This window comes from Camelus ferus, chromosome 5, assembly GCF_009834535.1.
Source record: "Camelus ferus isolate YT-003-E chromosome 5, BCGSAC_Cfer_1.0, whole genome shotgun sequence".
Lineage (NCBI taxonomy): Eukaryota > Metazoa > Chordata > Mammalia > Artiodactyla > Camelidae > Camelus > Camelus ferus.
The window spans coordinates 43,992,755-44,011,919 of NC_045700.1; the positions used below are offsets into that span (position 1 = coordinate 43,992,755).

General features: G+C 40.8%; 1 protein-coding gene across 2 annotated transcripts; it reads left to right on the forward strand.

The window, feature by feature from the left end:
* The first annotated feature begins 1,983 nt into the window (after nucleotides 1-1,983).
* On the forward strand, nucleotides 1,984-18,355 carry KLHL23 (kelch like family member 23). Of its 2 annotated transcripts, none has more exons than XM_032479653.1 (4): nucleotides 1,984-2,377; nucleotides 3,298-4,512; nucleotides 7,535-7,687; nucleotides 16,264-18,355. In XM_032479653.1, exons 2-4 carry the CDS (start codon nucleotides 3,300-3,302, stop codon nucleotides 16,572-16,574), a joined length of 1,677 nt encoding a protein of 558 aa, XP_032335544.1. In that variant the 5' UTR covers nucleotides 1,984-2,377; nucleotides 3,298-3,299; the 3' UTR covers nucleotides 16,575-18,355. The 2 variants fall into 2 exon arrangements, with proteins under 2 accessions (XP_032335544.1, XP_032335545.1); XM_032479654.1 differs by lacking the exon at nucleotides 1,984-2,377 and adding an exon at nucleotides 2,384-2,624.
* Nucleotides 18,356-19,165: the final 810 nt, after the last annotated feature.

Genomic DNA, 19,165 nt, shown 5'->3' on the forward strand with positions numbered 1-19,165 from the left:
TGAATTCTATTATTCAAGAATCGTTTATTACATACCATTGTGATTCTAGAAGCCCCTCCTCTGAGTTAGGCAGAGCCTATATTTACCATAAATCAAACTTGGCATCATAGCCACAAACAGCCACCTCCACACTTCAGTGATAACCATGGAAAGAATGCCCCATCTTCAGTCAGTCACAATCATGTCCTCGAATGACAACACCAACAATAACATCACTCTCTGTTACGAAGGACAAACTGTAATTACAGTTAACTACAGAGTTGATAATTTTTGATGAAATGTCAATGAGATACTACTTTCCAAATTGAGGTTGCAATGGAGAATTAAGTGTAAATACCCTTTCGTTATAATCGTTAACATTTATATACCTAAGCGCTTTCACTTTCATAATTTTGTTTTATCTTTACAATAACCTTATGTTAGGTTGAGAAAGTACGAATATTTTCTGTGTTTTACAGGTCAGAAAACTAAGGATCAGAGAAGTTTACTTATGCCACTGATAGATAAATGGCAGAGAAGAATCTTAAGCCTGCAACAAAATCTCATATACTTTTATTCTCTACTGAACTGTTTACCAGATGTTGAGATACTAAACCTTTCATTTTTCTTTCTTTTTTTTAATGGAGGTACTGGGGATGGAACCTGGGACCTCATGCATGCTAAGTGTGCACTCTACACTGAGCTATATCCTCCCCCCATCTTCCTTCCATTTGGGGTCCAACATACATTCTTCTAATTGTGCAAAAGAATCACCTGATGCCCTTGATTAGAATGCAGATTCCTAGGTCTCCACCTCATAGAAGTCTGGACTGTGGTGGTGTTTGTGGGGTGCTATATAACCAGCATCCTACATAATTCAATTGAAATGGTCTGACGTGAAATTAAAGCTACCCAAATGAGAACAAACAGATGATATTTATTCAGATCTTGCTACAGCAAGAGAGTGAGCCACTATCACTTGCCTTTGGCATAGACTCAAAGGCAGGTAGGGAAGTGGGAAAGCTTTATAAAAGTGGGAAAAGTGGGAAGGGGTTGTTGGCTTGGGAAAGCTGGAGTCCAGCTACTAGAATCAGGGGATGTTTTATGTGATTGCTTTGGGAAACATATTTGGCATTCTCTGATTGGTCCCAAGTTGGAAGCAGGGGTAAAAGTAAGGAAGTTGGCAGTCTCTGACTGTTCTGGTCCAATTGCTGCAGAAGTTGTGGTTTGGCTTTCTGGGCTTCTTGTGTGGTTCAGAGTTCTGTTGTTATATACAGTCTGGCTGTTGTCCGTTTGTATATTCTTGTCTCTTGGACCGTATGCTGACAAACACACTGGTCCTCTGGTGGTCCTTTCATCCTGGTGTGCTTCCTCCCTCAAGGAGGCTAGACTCTAAACTCCATGAGAGCTATGGACCATCTTTCACTACACTGTTACCAGTGCCTATTCCTAGCAGTCACTCAATAAAATCTTGCAGATGAATGAATGAATGATAAATGAAAATATTTGGTACTGGATTTTGTTGGGACAAGAAAATTGAACTTTCTGGTGTCTCACGCATATGGACGTCTTTATGTGACTGGACTGGCAGACTCCAGGAAGAAAGACTTAAGGCTGCTCCTTCCAGCTACTCTGTTCTAAATACTGTAACCTGAGTCCTTGGCCTTGGCTGCTCCCAGTTTTTCTCAAACCTCCAAGTTAACCCACAGTGTACAAATTAGCCCCAGGGGCTCCCTTCTGAGTGCCCTGTAGGGGACAAGGGATGGAGTTCGTGGGAAAGCGGCAGCTACTTCTGGCATTTTGAAAACAACCTCAACCTTAGACCTTTAGGTTTGCTGCATTCTCTACCCCACCCCCTCCCTCATTCCTCCTCACCATAAGGGCCTAGGCTGGGGAGAGCGATTCATGGAGGGGAAAAGGGCAACCCCCTCCCAGCCCCTATATAAGGTCTCAATTCAGGACTCAGTTTGTCTAGAGAGAAAATGGTCAGGTGTATGTGTGTGTAGGGTAGGGTCGGGGGGACAGGTCCAAGGAGCAGGGGGAAAGCTAGGCGCGGGCGGAACCCTTGGGGAAGTCGTCCCACCTGCTGCGGGAGGAACCGCCGGGGAGGGGCCGCAGCCGCGTGCCCGCCGCCCACCCCGCCCCTGTCCGCAGCGCGGCCCTGCCACCCCGGAGTTCCCGCGAGTGGCCCCGTGCCCCAGCCGCGCGGGGGGCTGTTCGGTTGGAGGCGGGGAGCAGCCGGGGCACCAAAATAGGAGCTGCTTGTGGGCTGGAGCTGCACTAGCAGGCAGCCTCCGCCGCGCCTCTTCCAAAGATGGTCAGAGGGTCGGGAGGCTCCCCCGCCCCCGCTCGCCGCTAGCCCGCGGGACCGCGCCGCGTCCCGGAGCTGCCGCCGGAGGTAGGTGCGGGGCGGGCCCGCCGCCCGAGGCTAGCTGGCGGGGAGCGAGCGGGGCCGGACTGGGGAGCACGAGGCCGCGCTGCCTCCCGAGCCCGCCCGCGGCAGAGGCTCGGAGACAATGGCCTCGCGGGCTGCGGGCCGGGCGGAGCGCGGGGCTGTCCGTGGCGCCCTCTCCACACCTGTGCGGCGTCCTGGGGCAGTGGGACGCGGGCACCCGGCCCGGCGGGCGGTGCGCGGCACCCTGGAGGCGAGTCCCCGCGCCAGGCCCCCAGGCGGGGCGGTCTCGGGGCGGGAACGCGGGCCCGGAGCCCGGGCTCCGGGCGCGCGGAAACCCCTGCAGCAGCGGGAGGAAGGGGCACGGGGATGGAGGGGCCAACGTCAGGCCGCTTTCCTTTCTGTCCTTCCTTAATAAGAAAGGCACAGGGTTTCCCTTTTACGAGATTTCTTCTGTTCTACTCTATTTCGATCATCCTTTTCCTGGCACCTCGATGCGACTTGGAAAGGAGACGGAGCTAGGGAAAAAAGTTCAATTAGGGCCGAGCCGAGACGGCCAAGGTCCTGCCTTGATTGAGATGACCCTTCGGACACTTGGTTTGCCAAGTGTGGGATCTCTCCAGGACCGCCAGCTCTGGGCGGATTGCGGAGATTGTGTGAATGGGGTAGCAAATCACTATTTCTTCTCGAAAGGAACCATATGGGGGCCTCATTTCAGTTTCTGAGCTACCCTGAATGTAAATTGACCATCATGTAAATCACGAAGTAGCCTATCCACATTTTGCATTTGTGGCTTAGTGTGCTGAACTTAGTCTAGTTTTGGAGTCCATTCGGTGCTAATCTGTTATTATGACAGGAGTATTTAGCATTGATTATCTGATGTAATATGCAAAATTGAAAATACGTTTGTTTCATGTTTATTGCAGCCATGGCTCTGAAAGGACAAGAAGATTATATTTACCTTTTCAAGGATTCAGCTCATCCAGTGGATTTTCTGGATGCATTCAGAACATTTTACTTGGATGGATTATTTACTGATATTACCCTTCAGTGTCCTTCAGGCATAATCTTCCATTGTCACCGAGTTGTTTTAGCTGCTTGCAGCAATTATTTTAAGGCAATGTTCACAGCTGACATGAAAGAAAAATTTAAAAATAAAATAAAAATCTCTGGCATCCACCATGATATTTTGGAAGGCCTTGTAAATTATGCATACACTTCCCAAATTGAAATAACTAAAAGAAATGTTCAAAGCCTGCTTGAAGCAGCAGATCTGCTACAGTTCCTTTCAGTAAAGAAAGCTTGTGAGCAGTTTTTGGTAAGGCACCTGGATATTGATAATTGTATTGGAATGCACTCTTTTGCAGAATTTCATGTGTGTCCAGAACTAGAGAAGGAATCTCGAAGAATTCTGTGCTCAAGGTTTAAGGAAGTGTGGCAACAAGAAGAATTTCTGGAAATCAGTCTTGAAAAATTTCTCTTTATCTTGTCCAGAAAGAATCTCAGTGTTTGGAAAGAGGAAGCTATTATAGAGCCAGTTATTAAGTGGACTGCTCACGATGTAGAAAATCGAATTGAATGCCTATATAATCTACTAAGCTATGTCAACATAGATATAGATCCAATGTATTTAAAAACAGCCTTAGGTCTTCAAAGAAGCTGCCTATTAACAGAAAATAAGATACGATCTCTAATATACAATGCTTTGAATCCCATGCATAAAGAGATTTCCCAGAGGTCCACAGCTACGATGTATATCATTGGAGGCTATTACTGGCATCCTTTATCAGAGGTTCACATATGGGATCCTTTGACAAATGTTTGGATCCAAGGAGCAGAAATACCGGATTATACTAGGGAGAGCTATGGTGTTACATGTTTGGGACCCAACATTTATGTAACTGGGGGTTACAGGACAGATAACATAGAGGCTCTTGACACAGTGTGGATATATAACAGTGAAAGTGATGAATGGACAGAAGGTTTGCCAATGCTCAATGCCAGGTACTACCACTGCGCAGTCACCTTGGGTGGCTGTGTCTATGCTTTAGGTGGTTACAGGAAAGGGGCTCCAGCAGAAGAGGCCGAGTTCTATGATCCATTAAAGGAGAAGTGGATTCCTATTGCAAATATGATTAAAGGTAAGTGCAGATTATGTCTATTCTATATTTTTCAGATGTTTGAGGTTAGGCCAAGGATCTCACTTCTCTTGCAAATAACTTTAAAAAAGGAATTATCACTTTGGAATGCTACCTAGGAACTACAGTGGACTACACAAATAATGTACAGAATGTTCTAAGTAAAAATACGGTATAGCAGTCTCCAACTTGATTGAGTTATGTGATTAGTGTAAGCTGCTCAGGCTAGCAGAGAAATATTATTGCTCTAAGAAAACAGTATAATTCATTCTACTTACTCTACAACCTGTTTTGAATCTACATCTTGCTTTGAGTCCTAAGAATTTATATTTAAATCAAAGGCTAAATGAAGAGAGAAAGCTGGGTAGCTTTATTCATGTAATTTTTCTTTTTTGGCTTACTCTTGAAATTGAACCTTTTTGATTCTGCTTTTATACATTCAGCTTTTTTATCCTCTCACCATCTGATCATCTCTTTTAAAAGGTCTTTCAGTAAAACCTTGAAAGGTTTGGTCTCTGTAGGGTGTAACAAATTACATTTTCTCAAAAACTAGAGATACACAGCCTCCGCTCTTTGTGATTCGAGTCTTGTCTCGGGTAAAGGAGAGGGGGAGAACCCCTCTCCCCATGTAGCCCACACAGGCACACACATGGTTGGATCTCAGTATCTATCTGATAAACACTATTTTCTGTGGGATTTGGTACCAGGTTAGCCTTGCTCTCCTTCCCTCCAACTGGAAAAAAAGTTAAACTGGAATCTCATTTATTTTACATTTATTCATTGGTGCTGGGGAGTTGCACACAAACAACTGGTAGGTTGTTACCAAATTTGTGTCATTTTATCCCAAATGTTTCTTCCCAGGCCTTTCTGTTTCTTTTTAAATGCTAGTGAGGGTGTGGGAATCTGACCTGGTCTGGGAATCTGACCCGGTGTGATCCTTGGAGGAGAACAGGAAGCCTGAGAGGCAGCATGGTCTTGTGATCAGGCACACTGCTGCTTCTGAAGCCAAACTTCTGGGTCCAAATCCCCATTCTCCACTTACTTGCTGGTGAGCTTAGGCATGTGGTTTGATCTTCCTGTGCCCTAGTTTTGCCGGCTGTGCAATGGGGATGACAATATTACATAGCTTAGAGTCCTGGGAGCAATATTAAATGAATTTATGCATGTGAAGCGCTTAGAACAGTGCCTGGCACAGAGTAAGCACTCAGTAAGTGTTAGGCATTATGGTCATGAACGTCCTTAAAGAAGAACATGTCAGCTTTGGTAGGGCACAAGTGTCTTTCATATTCTATTATGACCTCTCTCCTGCATGCCCGAAGCTTCAGCAGTAGTCGGTAGGGTGGGAGAAAGTGGCTTAGCGCCCGGTGCTATTTCTCCTGTGGTTTTTGACTCTCCCTTAGCTCAGTCCCCTACTAATTAATTCCCGGTCCCTTCCCCAGGGTGGCTCTGAATGTCCTGACTCCTTTCCTACAAAGGAAACAAGGAAAGTTCAAATATTTCAGTAGCTATTGTAAACCTGGATGTATTTCTGCCTCTGTTTCTTAATGATAAGATCACAGTTTCAGTGGTTTTATAGTTTAGAGTATGTTTCTTTGAGGACTGAAATCCACATGTGTTCTTGTCTTAGCCTTGAATGGAAGGGAAGGCCCTCGTATGCTGAAGTCCTTCCCCATCTCCCAGCTGTGTCTGAAACTCCAGAGTTTTATTCTTTTAACTTGATGTTTTGATTCCTGATTGTATCTGATCATCCCAGGAAAGGGTAACACTTTTGTCAGTTATGTGCATTTTGGGCTAGTGCTGGTTCTGATGGGTGGTCTCATGCTGAACTTTGTTTCCCATTTTTCTGTAGAAACAATAACACTGTGTTCTCCAATTTGTTTTATTTTGTAGTTATGAAGTGAACTAGCAACTTTCCCTGGTAATGAGCACCTAAATTGGGTAGAGTCAAACTTCAAATTCATTTCCTTTTTTAGTTTAGGGATGTACAGAGAAGAAATAAATACTTGGCTGGGAACTCCTAACTCCCCCTCCACCCATCATAACTGCCCTGCTAATGAGCCTACTTTTTGTTTTGGAGTAGAGATGCCCTGGGAAATTAAACTGCACCTGGCAGGTAATGGTGCTAAGTAAAAAGATAGTTGAAAGATTGAACTGGCATTTTCAACTAAAATGAGCCTCCTCATCTTTCTTCCTCGCTGCTTCTTTCCCTGCTAAACCCATTTCCTTCCTATTTTTCTATGGTATCAGTGTTTTACAGTTTTCCAAGCTCAGGACCCCAGAATAAGTCTTCTTTGTCTTTGATGCAGTCGGTCATCAAGGCCTGTTTCTCCTGTGTCTCTTGCCTCCGTGCCCCCCGTGCCCTTCCCTCTGGACCCGAGGGCCCTTGTAAATCAGGCCCTCGGTACTTCCACCTGGGACAGGACCTAGCTCTTTCCTACTCTTGGCCTTCTACTTCTGTAGTCCCTCCCTTCCTCTCACGAAAATCCTTAAACGTCCTGCTGAATTAAGTCCACATTTCTTAGTTGGGCATCAGGATCCTTTGCCACGTGGCTTCAATTTGCCACGTCAGCTTTCGTTCCCACACAACAGCCTCAGGTGTGCCACCTGCCCTGCCTGTGCACCGGCGTCAAACTGGGCTACTTGGCAGTGCCCAGTAAGCCTTAGTGCTTGCCTTTCCCTCTGCATAGGAGGCTCCCCTCTCCTCTACCTGCCAAAGGGCTGCCTTTGCCCAGGTCAAATTCTCCCACCTTCTGCCGTGATTCCCCTAGTCAAAGCAATGTCTCCTGGCTCTGTGTTCACAGGAGGTCTGTACCCTGTGTTCTCATTATTTGTGTAAATGTCTCACCCTCTTTTAAAAAAAGTGCAGGGAGCCTTTTTATTCTATTCTTCTATCCTTCATAGCACCTGGCACAATGCCTTGCAGCTGTTATCAATAATAACAGAAGCAATAATAAATTTAGCCCGATACTCATTACACAACAGAATGAAAGACCAATCTGAAGATGTGATTTTAATTAACACACAGGCGTGGGAAATGCTACTGCCTGTGTCTTACATGAAGTTATCTACGTCATTGGTGGCCACTGCGGATACAGAGGAAGCTGCACCTATGACAAGGTCCAGAGCTACAATTCAGATATCAACGAATGGAGCCTCATCACCTCCAGTCCACATCCAGGTAACAAGATACTGTCTCAAATAGTACATGTTGTGATGCGGCATATCTGCATAAGAGATGGCTAAAAATGGGCTGGAAGTAGAAAGTGCTCAATTTATAGTAGACTACACATGTAGGCTCAAAATATTAAAATGTCCACCTAACAGTAGTCACAATTAGCTTATTCCAATTAAGTAATGTCTACAGATGCTTTCCTTGATGTCTTTACATGACATGTATTTTGAGCCTGTGTGGTTAAAAGTGTTAGTTTCTTCTTAAATCTTTTTTACTTAGATTCTTTTTGTGCGTGTTTCTTATTTCTTTGTTTTGTGCTTTCTTTCATTTACTACATGCATTATATAAAACAATTTTTATCAACAGTTAAAAAAACAGTCTATCAAATAGTTGGGAAGTATACATGTTGATTCAGTTCAGCAGGAGATGATTTCTTTCAGGAACATGTTCTTTCTGGGTTTCAATAACTATTAAGCACTTACTCCTGTGATGTGCAGGGCTGGATGTTGGCCTTAATTTCAGTCATCAAGGGATCATGTTGTCTGCCCACAAGGAATGACCTGCCTTCTGTGGTGTCCTTTGTTCTTTGACTTGTCTCTTTGTGGAGAGCTCAGGGGGAAGCATAAGTCTGTTACAGGTATGCCGTATGGTTAAGATTTGTTCATTAGGAAAGATCCAGGTCAGTGTATCGCCCGCCATACTACTTTGAATCATTTCCCATATAGCATCAGGCTTCTATGTGAGTTTCTGGAGAGCATAATTGAAATTCACAAGCTTGAACCATCTGAGAGTAATAGTAATAACTAACCTTCCTGAGCACTCTCCACGGGTCTGGAACTGATTAAGCACTTTGCATGTAATATTACCTTAAATCTAACTACAACCCTGCGCGTAAGTATCGTTTATCCGTGTTTTACATATTTGAAAATGGAGGCTTAGAAAGGGTAAGTAACTTTGCCAGAGTCTCACAGTTTGGGAGTGGTGGATCAGGATTCAAAGGTAGGCAGTTTGGTTGCGTTAACCTGTGCTATAACCAGTAAGCAGTTTGCCTCTCTTTAAGGGTGTAGGCTCTCCTACTTTTGACCAGTGCAGCTAGTTCCATCATGCATCATATATGTCATCTCACAGTTCAGGGGGAGCGCACCTGAACCTGGGGCTGTGTCTCCATATACCGTGGAATTTGCATAAGAAGAGACTTCAGCCACATGCTGTCCTGGCTCTGAAGGTATCAGGTAGCCTTCTGTCTCCTAGTAGTTTAGAGGTATTATCCCAGACTCCCCACAACTTTTTGTTATGACCAATTAAGTTACAATGGAAAATAATAGTAACAGTCACACCGAGTATAAGCATACCCCATTTTATTGTGCTTTGCAAATATTGCATCTTTTACAAATTAAAGGTTTGTGGCAACCCTGTGTTAAGTCTGTTGGTGCTATTTTTCCAACAGCATTTGCTCATTTTGTGTCTCTGTCATATTTTGGTAATTCTCGCAGTATTTCACATGTTTTCATCATTATATATTTGTTATGGTGATCTATGATCAATGATCTTTGATATTCTATTATAATTGAATTGTTATTTTTTAGCAATAAAATATTTTTAAATTAAGGTAGGTACATTGGGTTTTTTAGACATAATGCTATTGCACACTTAATACAGTATAGTGTAAACATAAATTTTATATGCACTGGAAAACCGAGAAATTTGTGTGACACTTTATTGTGATATTTACTTTATTGTGGTGGTCTAGAACTGAATCCACAGGAATGCTTGTAGTAGCTAACATTTATTCAGTAAGTATGTGCCAGGCACTAACTATTCCGATACTTTCACATGTCTTAATCTATTTAAACCTCACAGCAATCCTATGAGCTAGGTACTACTACCATCTTATTTTATAGGTCACTGAGACACAGAGAGAGTAAGTCAGTTGCGCCAAGTCAGCAAGCCAGTGCTTGCTGTGAGGTTCAAATCCAGGCAGTCTGGCTGGGAGCCCATGCTCTTAACTCCTGCACTGTTACTTCATTTGATCCTCATGTTAACCTTGTGAGTTCTATACCACTCTGCCTTATCTTTACAAAGAAAAGCTAACATATGAAAAGTCAGATTAACAAATTAGAGGGCAATTATTTATATTACAGATTTAAACATATTTCATAAAGGGGTTCCTTTAAAAATAAATGTCTCATAGCATACCTAAATTTGATACAGCTTGTTAACTACTTGAAAGAGAGTTTAAAATGCAGTGCAACTTAAGCCAAAGTATGAAAAGCGATGGCAAATTGAAAAATCAATCAGAAATTACGTAATTACTAAATTACAATATAAATCATGGTAACATAGAATTCCATTTGTAGCATTTTGATTTACATTGGACATTTTCCTGACATAATGTGGGAAACAAAGGTATTAAATGAGCACCCTGCATGGTATCTTCTGTTTGGCTCTCATAGTGTTCAAAATATTTTTTAACTGGCTTGTCACCAATATTTAAAATTCAGGAGATTTCAAATAAAAAAATCATGATTTTTGGCCTTTAGAAAGATTGCAAGATCTGGCAACCATGGACCATCTTCCTTCTTGGAAGCAATCACTGGGGCCAAGTTGGGGCTGTTCCCTTTAGATGAGGCTTGTATGCTCCGTTTCACCAGTCTCTTTCATTCTCATCTCTCATCACATTACAGATTGAGGGGGGCTTGCTGTTGTTTTTCTTACCCCTAACCTGTTTCATTCAGATAGTCTGTTATCTCTTTGGTCCTTGAAGGCATTTGGATCTACATCCTCTGAATTATAGGCAGATATGCTTTGTAGGCATTTTAAGAGCACCTCCTGAGGAATGTAAAAACGTCAGGCTTGAGTCTGCCTTATAGATAAGTACCTTAGACCGCAAAGAAAGGATTACTATTATTTTTAAAAGGTAATATAAATGTTATTTTTTTCTTAATACTTTTAGGGGTGGTAGCTTTTTTTTTTTCAGTGGAGGTACTGGGGATGGTACCCAGGACCTCATGCATGCTAAGCACGTGCTCTACCCCTGAGCTACACCCTCCCTCCTGACCAGGGTAGCTTTGTATAGTTGAAAAGCAGGGGACTGTAATTCCACTAAATTCAAGATAACATTTCTTGAGACCTTACCTTGGGAAAGATACCATTCTAGTTATTATGTAAGACCCACTGATGATTAATTTTACTGCCACAGGGATTCAGAATTTAGTAGTAAATACACCTATATAACAGGAATACAAGACAATCTTACAAATAAGTGCTGTTGATATTGAGGGCAGAGAGAGCTTCAGCCTAATTAGAGAAATCTGGCAGTCTTAGAAGGCTTCCAGAAGTAGGTTGTTATAAGTTAGGCATTAAAGAATGGCTAGAATTAAGGAAGGGTGAGGAAGGGTGTTCTTGCAGAAAGCTAGCCAATGAAGGAAGGCAGAAGGGAGAATTCTAGGTTTATTCCAGTTCCTGGGAGTACAAATATGTAAATGAGATGTAAGAGGGTAGAATGAGAGACTGGATGGGAGAGTTCAGTTGAAAAGCATTTCATAACTTTGAATGGCAGTCTGGGGAATTTTAAAAATGAACTCCCAAAGTTTTCAGAGTAAGAGGATGATGTGTGATCAGTTCTAGTTTTAAGAAAAGAGCTCCCTTGAGAGAGCTGGGAGAAAGACAGACAGCAGGGAGGTCTGCTAAAACTGTTGTAATAAACCAGGTGAGAAATGCTGAAAGCCTGAAGTGGTAGGAATAGAAAATGGGCGGATGTGATGACTGTTTCAGGTTCAACATTGCTTGGATGGTAGTGATCACTCCCTTGTCTGATTGGACATAGGAGATGAGGGCGAGGACAGAGTTGACAGTCATTCCTGGGTCTCTGGCTGGTTGACTGGGAGCACTGAATAAGCAACCAATAAGAAAGGAGAAGATGAGATATGCTGAGCTCAGATTTGTAGTTAAGTGTGAAGGGCTAACTAGATAGCCCAGAAGCGCTGTCCAGCAAGCAAAGTGAAGTGTGCTTCTGCAGCTCAGGAGGAAGAATGTGGCTAAATATGGAGATCAGGGAGTTGTTTGCTTAGAGATGATGGCTGTGTGGGGGTTATATGAGATGCCTTGGGAGGGTGGGACCAACAGTACAGCTGTAGGCAGAATCTTGGAAAACAGCAGTAGTTAAAGGATGAGCTGAGGAAGAAGAGAGAGTGAAGAACTGGGAAGTAGTAAGTGAAAAAGGAGAAAAACCATGGAGAGCTGTGTCCCATGAGGAGAGCATTCTCTCCTGGTTCTGCCATTTATTTACTTACCTAATCTTGGGCTTAAGCTCTTGGGTCTTATTTTCCAGCGAAATAAGGAAGTTAGATTAGATAAGCTGTACAGGTCTTTTCAGTGAGAAAAAATCTTAGGTAAAAATCTCAAAGCACTTCAATGGATGTTGAATACCTGAAAATATCGTGGTTGTCTCTGAATCCCTCTGTGGTTTTGTTCCTGCCACTCATGTAACACTGAATAGAGGCTGCCATCTATTTATAGTGAATACTTGTGTGTAAACTTATTGAGCCAGGACAGATGGTGCCATTCTCATGCTTGGTTTGAAATTGTTCATTCATTCATTTGTCTAACAGATACTTGCCGAGTGCTTCTTACATGCTATTTGCAGTGCTAGGAGCTCAAGAAACAAGACACAGTCCCTTAGCCTCACTAGCTTCATAGGGTGACCAACAAGAAAAAAGGCAGTTACAGCTGAGGAAGTTTCCATCAGCTATACTGTGATGTGTTGTATTTGGATAACAAGGGGAAAACCAGGAATCACTTTATTTTTATACTTTTTAAAATTGAGATATAGTTAATGTACAATATTATATAGGCTATAGGTGTACAACATAGTGATTTACAATTTTTAGAGTTTACTCTCTTTATAGTTATTATAAAATACTGACTCTATTCCCTGTGTTGTACAGTATATCCTTGTAGCCTATTTATTTTATACATAATAGTTTGTACCTCTAAGTCCCCTAACCCTATTTGCCCCTTCCCTCTTCCCTCTCCCCACTGGTAACCACTAGTTTTTTCTCTAGATCTGTGAGTCTATTTCCTTTTTTGCTATATTCACTAGTTTATTTTTTAGATTCCACATATAAGTAACATCATACATTATTTGTCTTTCTCTGTCTGACTTACTTCAGTTACCGTACTACCCTCCATGTCCATCCATGTTGCTGCAGATGGCAAAATTTCATTCTTTTTTATGCCTGGGTAGCATTCCATTGTATATATATTACATCTTCTTTATCCATTCATCCGTTGATGGACATTTAGGTTTCTTCCATACCTTGGCAATTGTAAATAATGCTGCTATGAACATTGGCATGCATGTATCTTTTTGAATAGTGTTTTTGTTTGTTTGTTTGTTTTTGGATATATACCCAGGAGTGGAATTGCTGTGTCATATGGTAGTTCTATTTTTAGTTTTTTGAGAAACCACCATACTGTTTTCCACAGTGGCTGCACCAATTTATATTCCTACTAACATTGTATGAGGGTTCCCTTTTCCCCATATCCTCACCAACATTTGTTGTTTATGGTCTTTTTGATGATAGCCATTCTGACAGGTGTGAGGTGATAGTTCATTGCGGTTTTTTAATGTGCAGTTCTTTGATGATTAACCATGTTGAGCATCTTTTCATGTGCCTGTTGGCCATCTGTCCTCTTTGGGAAAATGTCTATTCAAGTCTTCTGCCCATTTTTAATCAGGTTGTTTATTTTTTTTTTTTGATACTGAGTTGTATGAGCTGTTTATATATTTTGGATATTAAGCCCTTATCGGTCATATTATTAATACATACTTTCTCCCACTCAGTAGGTTGTCTTTCTGTTTTGTTGATGGTTTCCTTTGCTGTGTAAAACCTTTTAAGTTTAATTAGGTCCCATTTATTTATTTTTGCTTTTATTTCCTTTGCTCTAGGAGGCAGATCCAAAAAATATTGCTACAATTTATGTCAAAGGGTATTCTGCCTGTTTTCTTCTAGGAGTTTTATGGTTTCTGATCTTACATTTAGGTTTTTAATCCATTTTCAGTTTATTTTTGTATATTATGTGAGAAAATGTTCTAATTTCATTCTTTTACGTGTAGCTGTCTGGTTTTCCAAGCACCACCTACTGAAGACACTGTCTTTTCTCCATTGTATATTCTTGCCTCCTTTGTCATAGACAAATTAACCATAAGGATACAACATTAATATACAGAAATCTGTTGCATTTCTATACACTAACCACAAAATATCAGAAAGAGAAATTAAGGAAACAGTTCCATTTACTGCTGCATCAAAAAGAGTAAAATACCCAGGAATAAACCTACCTAAGGAGGTAAAAGACCTGTACATGGAAAACTATAAGCCACTGATGAAAGAAATTGAAGATAACACCAACAGATGGAAAGATATACTGTGTTTATGGATTGGAAGAATTAATATTGTTAAAAAGACGAAGGCCATCTGCAGATTCAGTGGAATTCCTATCAAAATACCAAGGGCATTTTTCACAGAACTAGAACAAATAATTTAAACTTTTGTATGGAAACACAAAAGGCCCCCAAATAGCCAATACAATCTTGAGAAAGAACAGAGCTTGAGGAATCATGAACCCTGACTTTGGACTATACTACAAAGCTATAGTAATCAAAACAGCATGGTACTGGCACAAAAAAATAGACACATAGCTCAATGGAACCGAAGAGAGAGCCCAGGAATCACTTTATTTTAAACATTTTACTGCTATAGAAAGATTGAGATACCTCTTTTAATGTAAGAGTCACAAATTGAGGACTTTTGTAACCTTTCAGTTATTTAAGAAAAGCCTAATAAGTTCATTGTTGAATCACAAATACCAACTTATAAAATACTTGAATCATTAATTTTCATAACCATTTGATGGAATGATTCATATAATTTATATATATATATATGTATAAACAATGTATCATAGGTACTCAAAACAGCTAAATCCTATAAAAATTCTGCATGTATATAACTGGAAGTTTTTCAGAGGTAGGAGAATTCTTATTTTCTGGGATGTCAGAAACTTGAAAGTGACAGTATGTAGACTCAAAGCAGAAATACCCATCTTCTCAGACGTTTCCTTAGGCTTTGAAACCTAAATAGCAAGAACTTTGCTGATAAGAATTTGTCATACTTAAATAAAGGGGAAATCACATTTCTGATTGTACATTCTTTCATTCTAAAGGACTTAAAAACTTTTCTTCCACAAAGTAATAGGAGCGCATAATTGGGCACAGAGGGGACAAGGTACAGTTCACTCATTGATGCAGCAAGCATTTATTGAGTCCTTACAAGGTGCTAGATACTTGCCATCCTCCAGTGGGGACCCAATTCCTGCACTGTTAGAAGGGGTTAGAGAGACAGTAAACACAGAACACATCAGATTGCAAGAAGAGCTGTGGAGAGAATTAAAATAGGGTGATGTGGTAGAGATGCCTAGCCGGGTCCTTCAGGGTGGATGATCCGGAAAGGCCTGTCTGAGGAGGTGACAGTAAGATGAGACCTGAATAACAAGAAGGAGACAGCTGTGCCAAGACCTGGGAAAAGGAGAGACTTCCAGACAGAAGGAACAACTCAGCAATGGCAAGCTAAATCTTCATTTATTTACTGTAATATTGCGCCACGGACAAATCCTATTCTTTGTTCAGGTCTGTGGCTAGATGTATGAAATGTAATCTTACGGCTGATATTCCCAGAGAAGGAGCTCACAGGCTAGGAGTGAGTTAGAATGAGGGGCTAGGATGAGGCAAGTGAGACGCTTGAAGCACAAAGTTGGAGGAGTCACTCAGAAAGCAAGAGCCTCTTCGTGCCTCACCCTAGTCACAGCCCTAGGAGGAGGGAGAGGAAGTGAAGTTGCCAAAGATCCTGGTGCCTTGAAGAGCCAACAGGTTTGGATATGGAGGGGCAGATAAAATAGACAAAAATAAAACAGCCTGAAGGCTCACCCTCAAGGGGAGGACTCCAGCCCCAGAACGCAGACCTCACACGGCTGCCCTCTGCCTTTGGGCACCTGTCACAGCTTCTTAAGATCACAGACTACGGTTTCCCCACTAAACCGGTTTGTTTCTCTTACTTCTTGTGTCCTTAACTTGACCAGCAGTGTGAAAGAGGCAAGCAAGGTAATCTGCACAGCACCTGTGGCAGCAGATCCTGGTTACAGGGATAGCGGTTGAGACCCAAAGGAACCTACACCAGTTACTTAGGATGGCTTCATGTCGGAGGGACTCTGCTGCTCCCACCTGTTACACTTGGTGTAGAGTGAAGGGTGTCTGTGCTGGGAAATTCCCAGAAGGGTAGTGGTCTGAGTTCCTCTCTAGCATCCTGCAAAGGGTAACCTGAAAGACAGTGGCAGGAACAGGTAATCTGAATCTGGTGGGAGTGGATTCCAAGGTTCAGTGCTGCGGTAGTGTGTGCTGGAATCAAAATGTCACAACTACTCTATTTTTGTTTGCTAAATTGTAAAGCATTGTTACATCGTCACCTTAAGGTATCTCTTTTGTTTTTTATCCTAATAAAAATGTGCTTTTTTCTTTTTAATAGAATATGGATTGTGTTCAGTTCCATTTGAAAATAAGCTCTATCTAGTTGGTGGACAAACTACCATCACAGAATGCTATGACCCTGAACAAAACGAATGGAGAGAGATTGCTCCTATGATGGAGAGGAGGATGGAGTGTGGTGCCGTCATCATGAATGGATGTATTTATGTCACTGGGGGCTACTCCTACTCAAAGGGAACATATCTTCAGAGCATTGAGAAATATGATCCAGATCTTAACAAATGGGAAATAGTGGGTAATCTTCCAAGTGCCATGCGGTCCCACGGGTGCGTTTGTGTGTATAATGTCTGATTAAATCCACAGAAATGACCAAGTAATCACTGTTTCAGGGTGTAGTAAGCAAGAATGGAGTCCCTTGTTATGTGGACTGACACATAGTAGGTAAATTCTTATTCCTAACCCCAACTACACCCCTACCCAGTGATTAATGGTCAAGAAAAATCTTATGTATATTTAGAGTTGAATCAGTGGTGTTGACACATAATCACTCCTTATCAGTGGTGATTTGGTAAAAGGTGAAATGCCTTTGTAGTCAATTTTTTCTCCTGGTAGCATCAACACTGGGTATAGATCAGAATCATTCTGTGGAATGAAATGCCTCTTATGGCCCTATAGTGTAACAGACAGTGTACACTAAGGTTCTGTTTAGCAAGGAATTTGAAATATAAGGAGGGAATCTTCTCTACCTCTACAAAATCAACACCTAAATTTTTTTTCCACCTTTAGAATTATTTAGAATGTGGACTTAAGTCTAGTTTTTTTTCCTTTGTACTGTGTATAATTTATTGTTATTATTCTTTATTTACTGACTGCCAGAGATATACAAAATACTGTGCAAAAGATTATTACTATTCAGAGTTTACAAACTAAAAGAATGGCACATCTGAAGAATTGCAGAGAAAATTGTTGAACATTTGCTGTACCTAAGAGCTATTTTTAATTTTCAGCTTTGATGTAAATTGGTAGTTTAGATGTCTTTAGTTTAAGCATGTTAGAAAATCCTCTTTATTCATAAGTATAGATACATGTCTGCATATGAAATTGAATATTAGAGCCAGAAAGCATGTAGAACAGTTGTGATATAGTAGAAAATATGTTGATGAGAAGAAATTTGAATTCATTTCTCAGCTCTGCCACTAACTAGATTTTGTGACTTGGATTGAATCACTTAACCTCTCCTCAATTAGAGCTCCCCTACCCGTGCACACTGGCACTTTGGGTCAGAGATGTGTCTAGATAAGGACCCTGCAACCCTTGGGGTAGCCAGAGGTGGCCTGGGTAGCTGGAGATTCTGGGTCAGAAACATCTTTGTCCATTTTCTCCAGCGTGCCTGCCGTATCACTTTCCACGTGTGCCGTAACTTGAGAAAAGTTAGGAAGCATTGGTTAACTCATCTGAATTTTTAGTAATCTGTTAGATGCTCTACCCACACTCTTCATTTTTTAAAAGAGACAATAATTATCTTAACTTTAAATATTTTAAGTTTAAAACTTAACTAAAGCTTCTGTTTTTTTTTTTAATTTTATAAAGAACCTGTTTAATGCATTCATTTCAGAAGAGGTTTTTAAAAAATTGAACCCTTTGGGAATACAATATGGTACTGCATAGAAAAAGCCGTAAAAATGACCATATCTTTGCCCCATAAATTTTACTCCTCAATTTGTAACTTAAAGAATAATATAAAAACAAAACAAACAAAAGGTAAATGCATGAGGTTATGTCTGCATTATTTGTAATAGCAGAAAACTGGAAATAATGTACATGTCAAAGAAGAAAGTGGACTAATAAAAACAGTGAAGTATTATACTGCTGTTAAAATGATTATTTGGAGGACTGTGTAGAAACATGGACATGTCTGTGTTACGGTCAGTAAAACAAGCACAATTCAAAATGGTGTGCACACTATGATTGTGACTTTGTAAACTATGCATGTGGAAGGTACTATGCAGAACTGAAATTCATTGTGTTAGTATGGGGGGATGTGGAATGATTTTTAATTTATTTAAATGTTTTCCTTTAGTATTACTTTGTATTTTCAATAAAAATAATAAATCACTGCATATGTGGTAAAACTGCTGGAGTTTGGACCAATTGAGTTGAAGGACAATCTGCATTAGTGAAACAACTGAATTATAGACTATTTCCATTTATAATTGAATTATGGACTATTTTATTGCTCTCAAGAACACTTGCATTTAATGCTGAACCAATGATATGTTGTCCAGTAGTGCTTTAGAAATCTGTTTTACGACTAGATGAGAACAGTTGTGATCACCTTTCCCTCCTTTTGGCTTATCTAAGTCCTATAAAGTCCTGGCTCAAATCCAGCCTCTGGTATTTCTTTCCTGACAGTTTCAGCCACAGTAAAACTCCCATTGTCACATTTAAAGAATTTATCATTTATATAGACATAGTATGTCTCTTGGCTAATTTCGAGATCATGGATCACTTCTTGGTATTCTCAGGGTCTACCATGTCATTTTGTATATCCTGAGTCCTTTTTTTTGACGGACGGTATCAATTATTTTGATAGAAAATCATTCCAAGGATGCTTGAAGGATCCTAAAAACAGTTTGTGATCTGAGACATTTAATTTTCAGCTCCTATTTTCCGTAAAATTCTTTTTTTGCTATTAGTGTACACATGCAAGAAAGGATTAAGGAAGGTAAACATTTCTGTCAGAATTATCCCAAGTTCCACTGTTCTATGAAAGAAAAATATTTTGCTATAATTAAATGCAAGGCATTGTTTTGAGAGGGCAAACACTGTTTTACAAAATAATTAAAATTATGCAGATGATTTTGAGTATGACTTAATTAAGGGGACTTTTAACTATCCAAATGTTAAAAGTTGCTGTTTCTCACAAGTCTTGTTTTTAGTTT

Excerpts from the sequence above, each read along its gene's own strand:
- KLHL23 (XM_032479653.1), top strand. The coding sequence starts at position 3,300 with ATGGCTCTGAAAGGACAAGAAGATTATATTTACCTTTTCAAGGATTCA. Across the intron at positions 4,513-7,534 it reads TATTGCAAATATGATTAAAG|GCGTGGGAAATGCTACTGCC; the intron begins GTAAGTGCAGAT and ends ATTAACACACAG. Across the intron at positions 7,688-16,263 it reads CACCTCCAGTCCACATCCAG|AATATGGATTGTGTTCAGTT; the intron begins GTAACAAGATAC and ends TCTTTTTAATAG.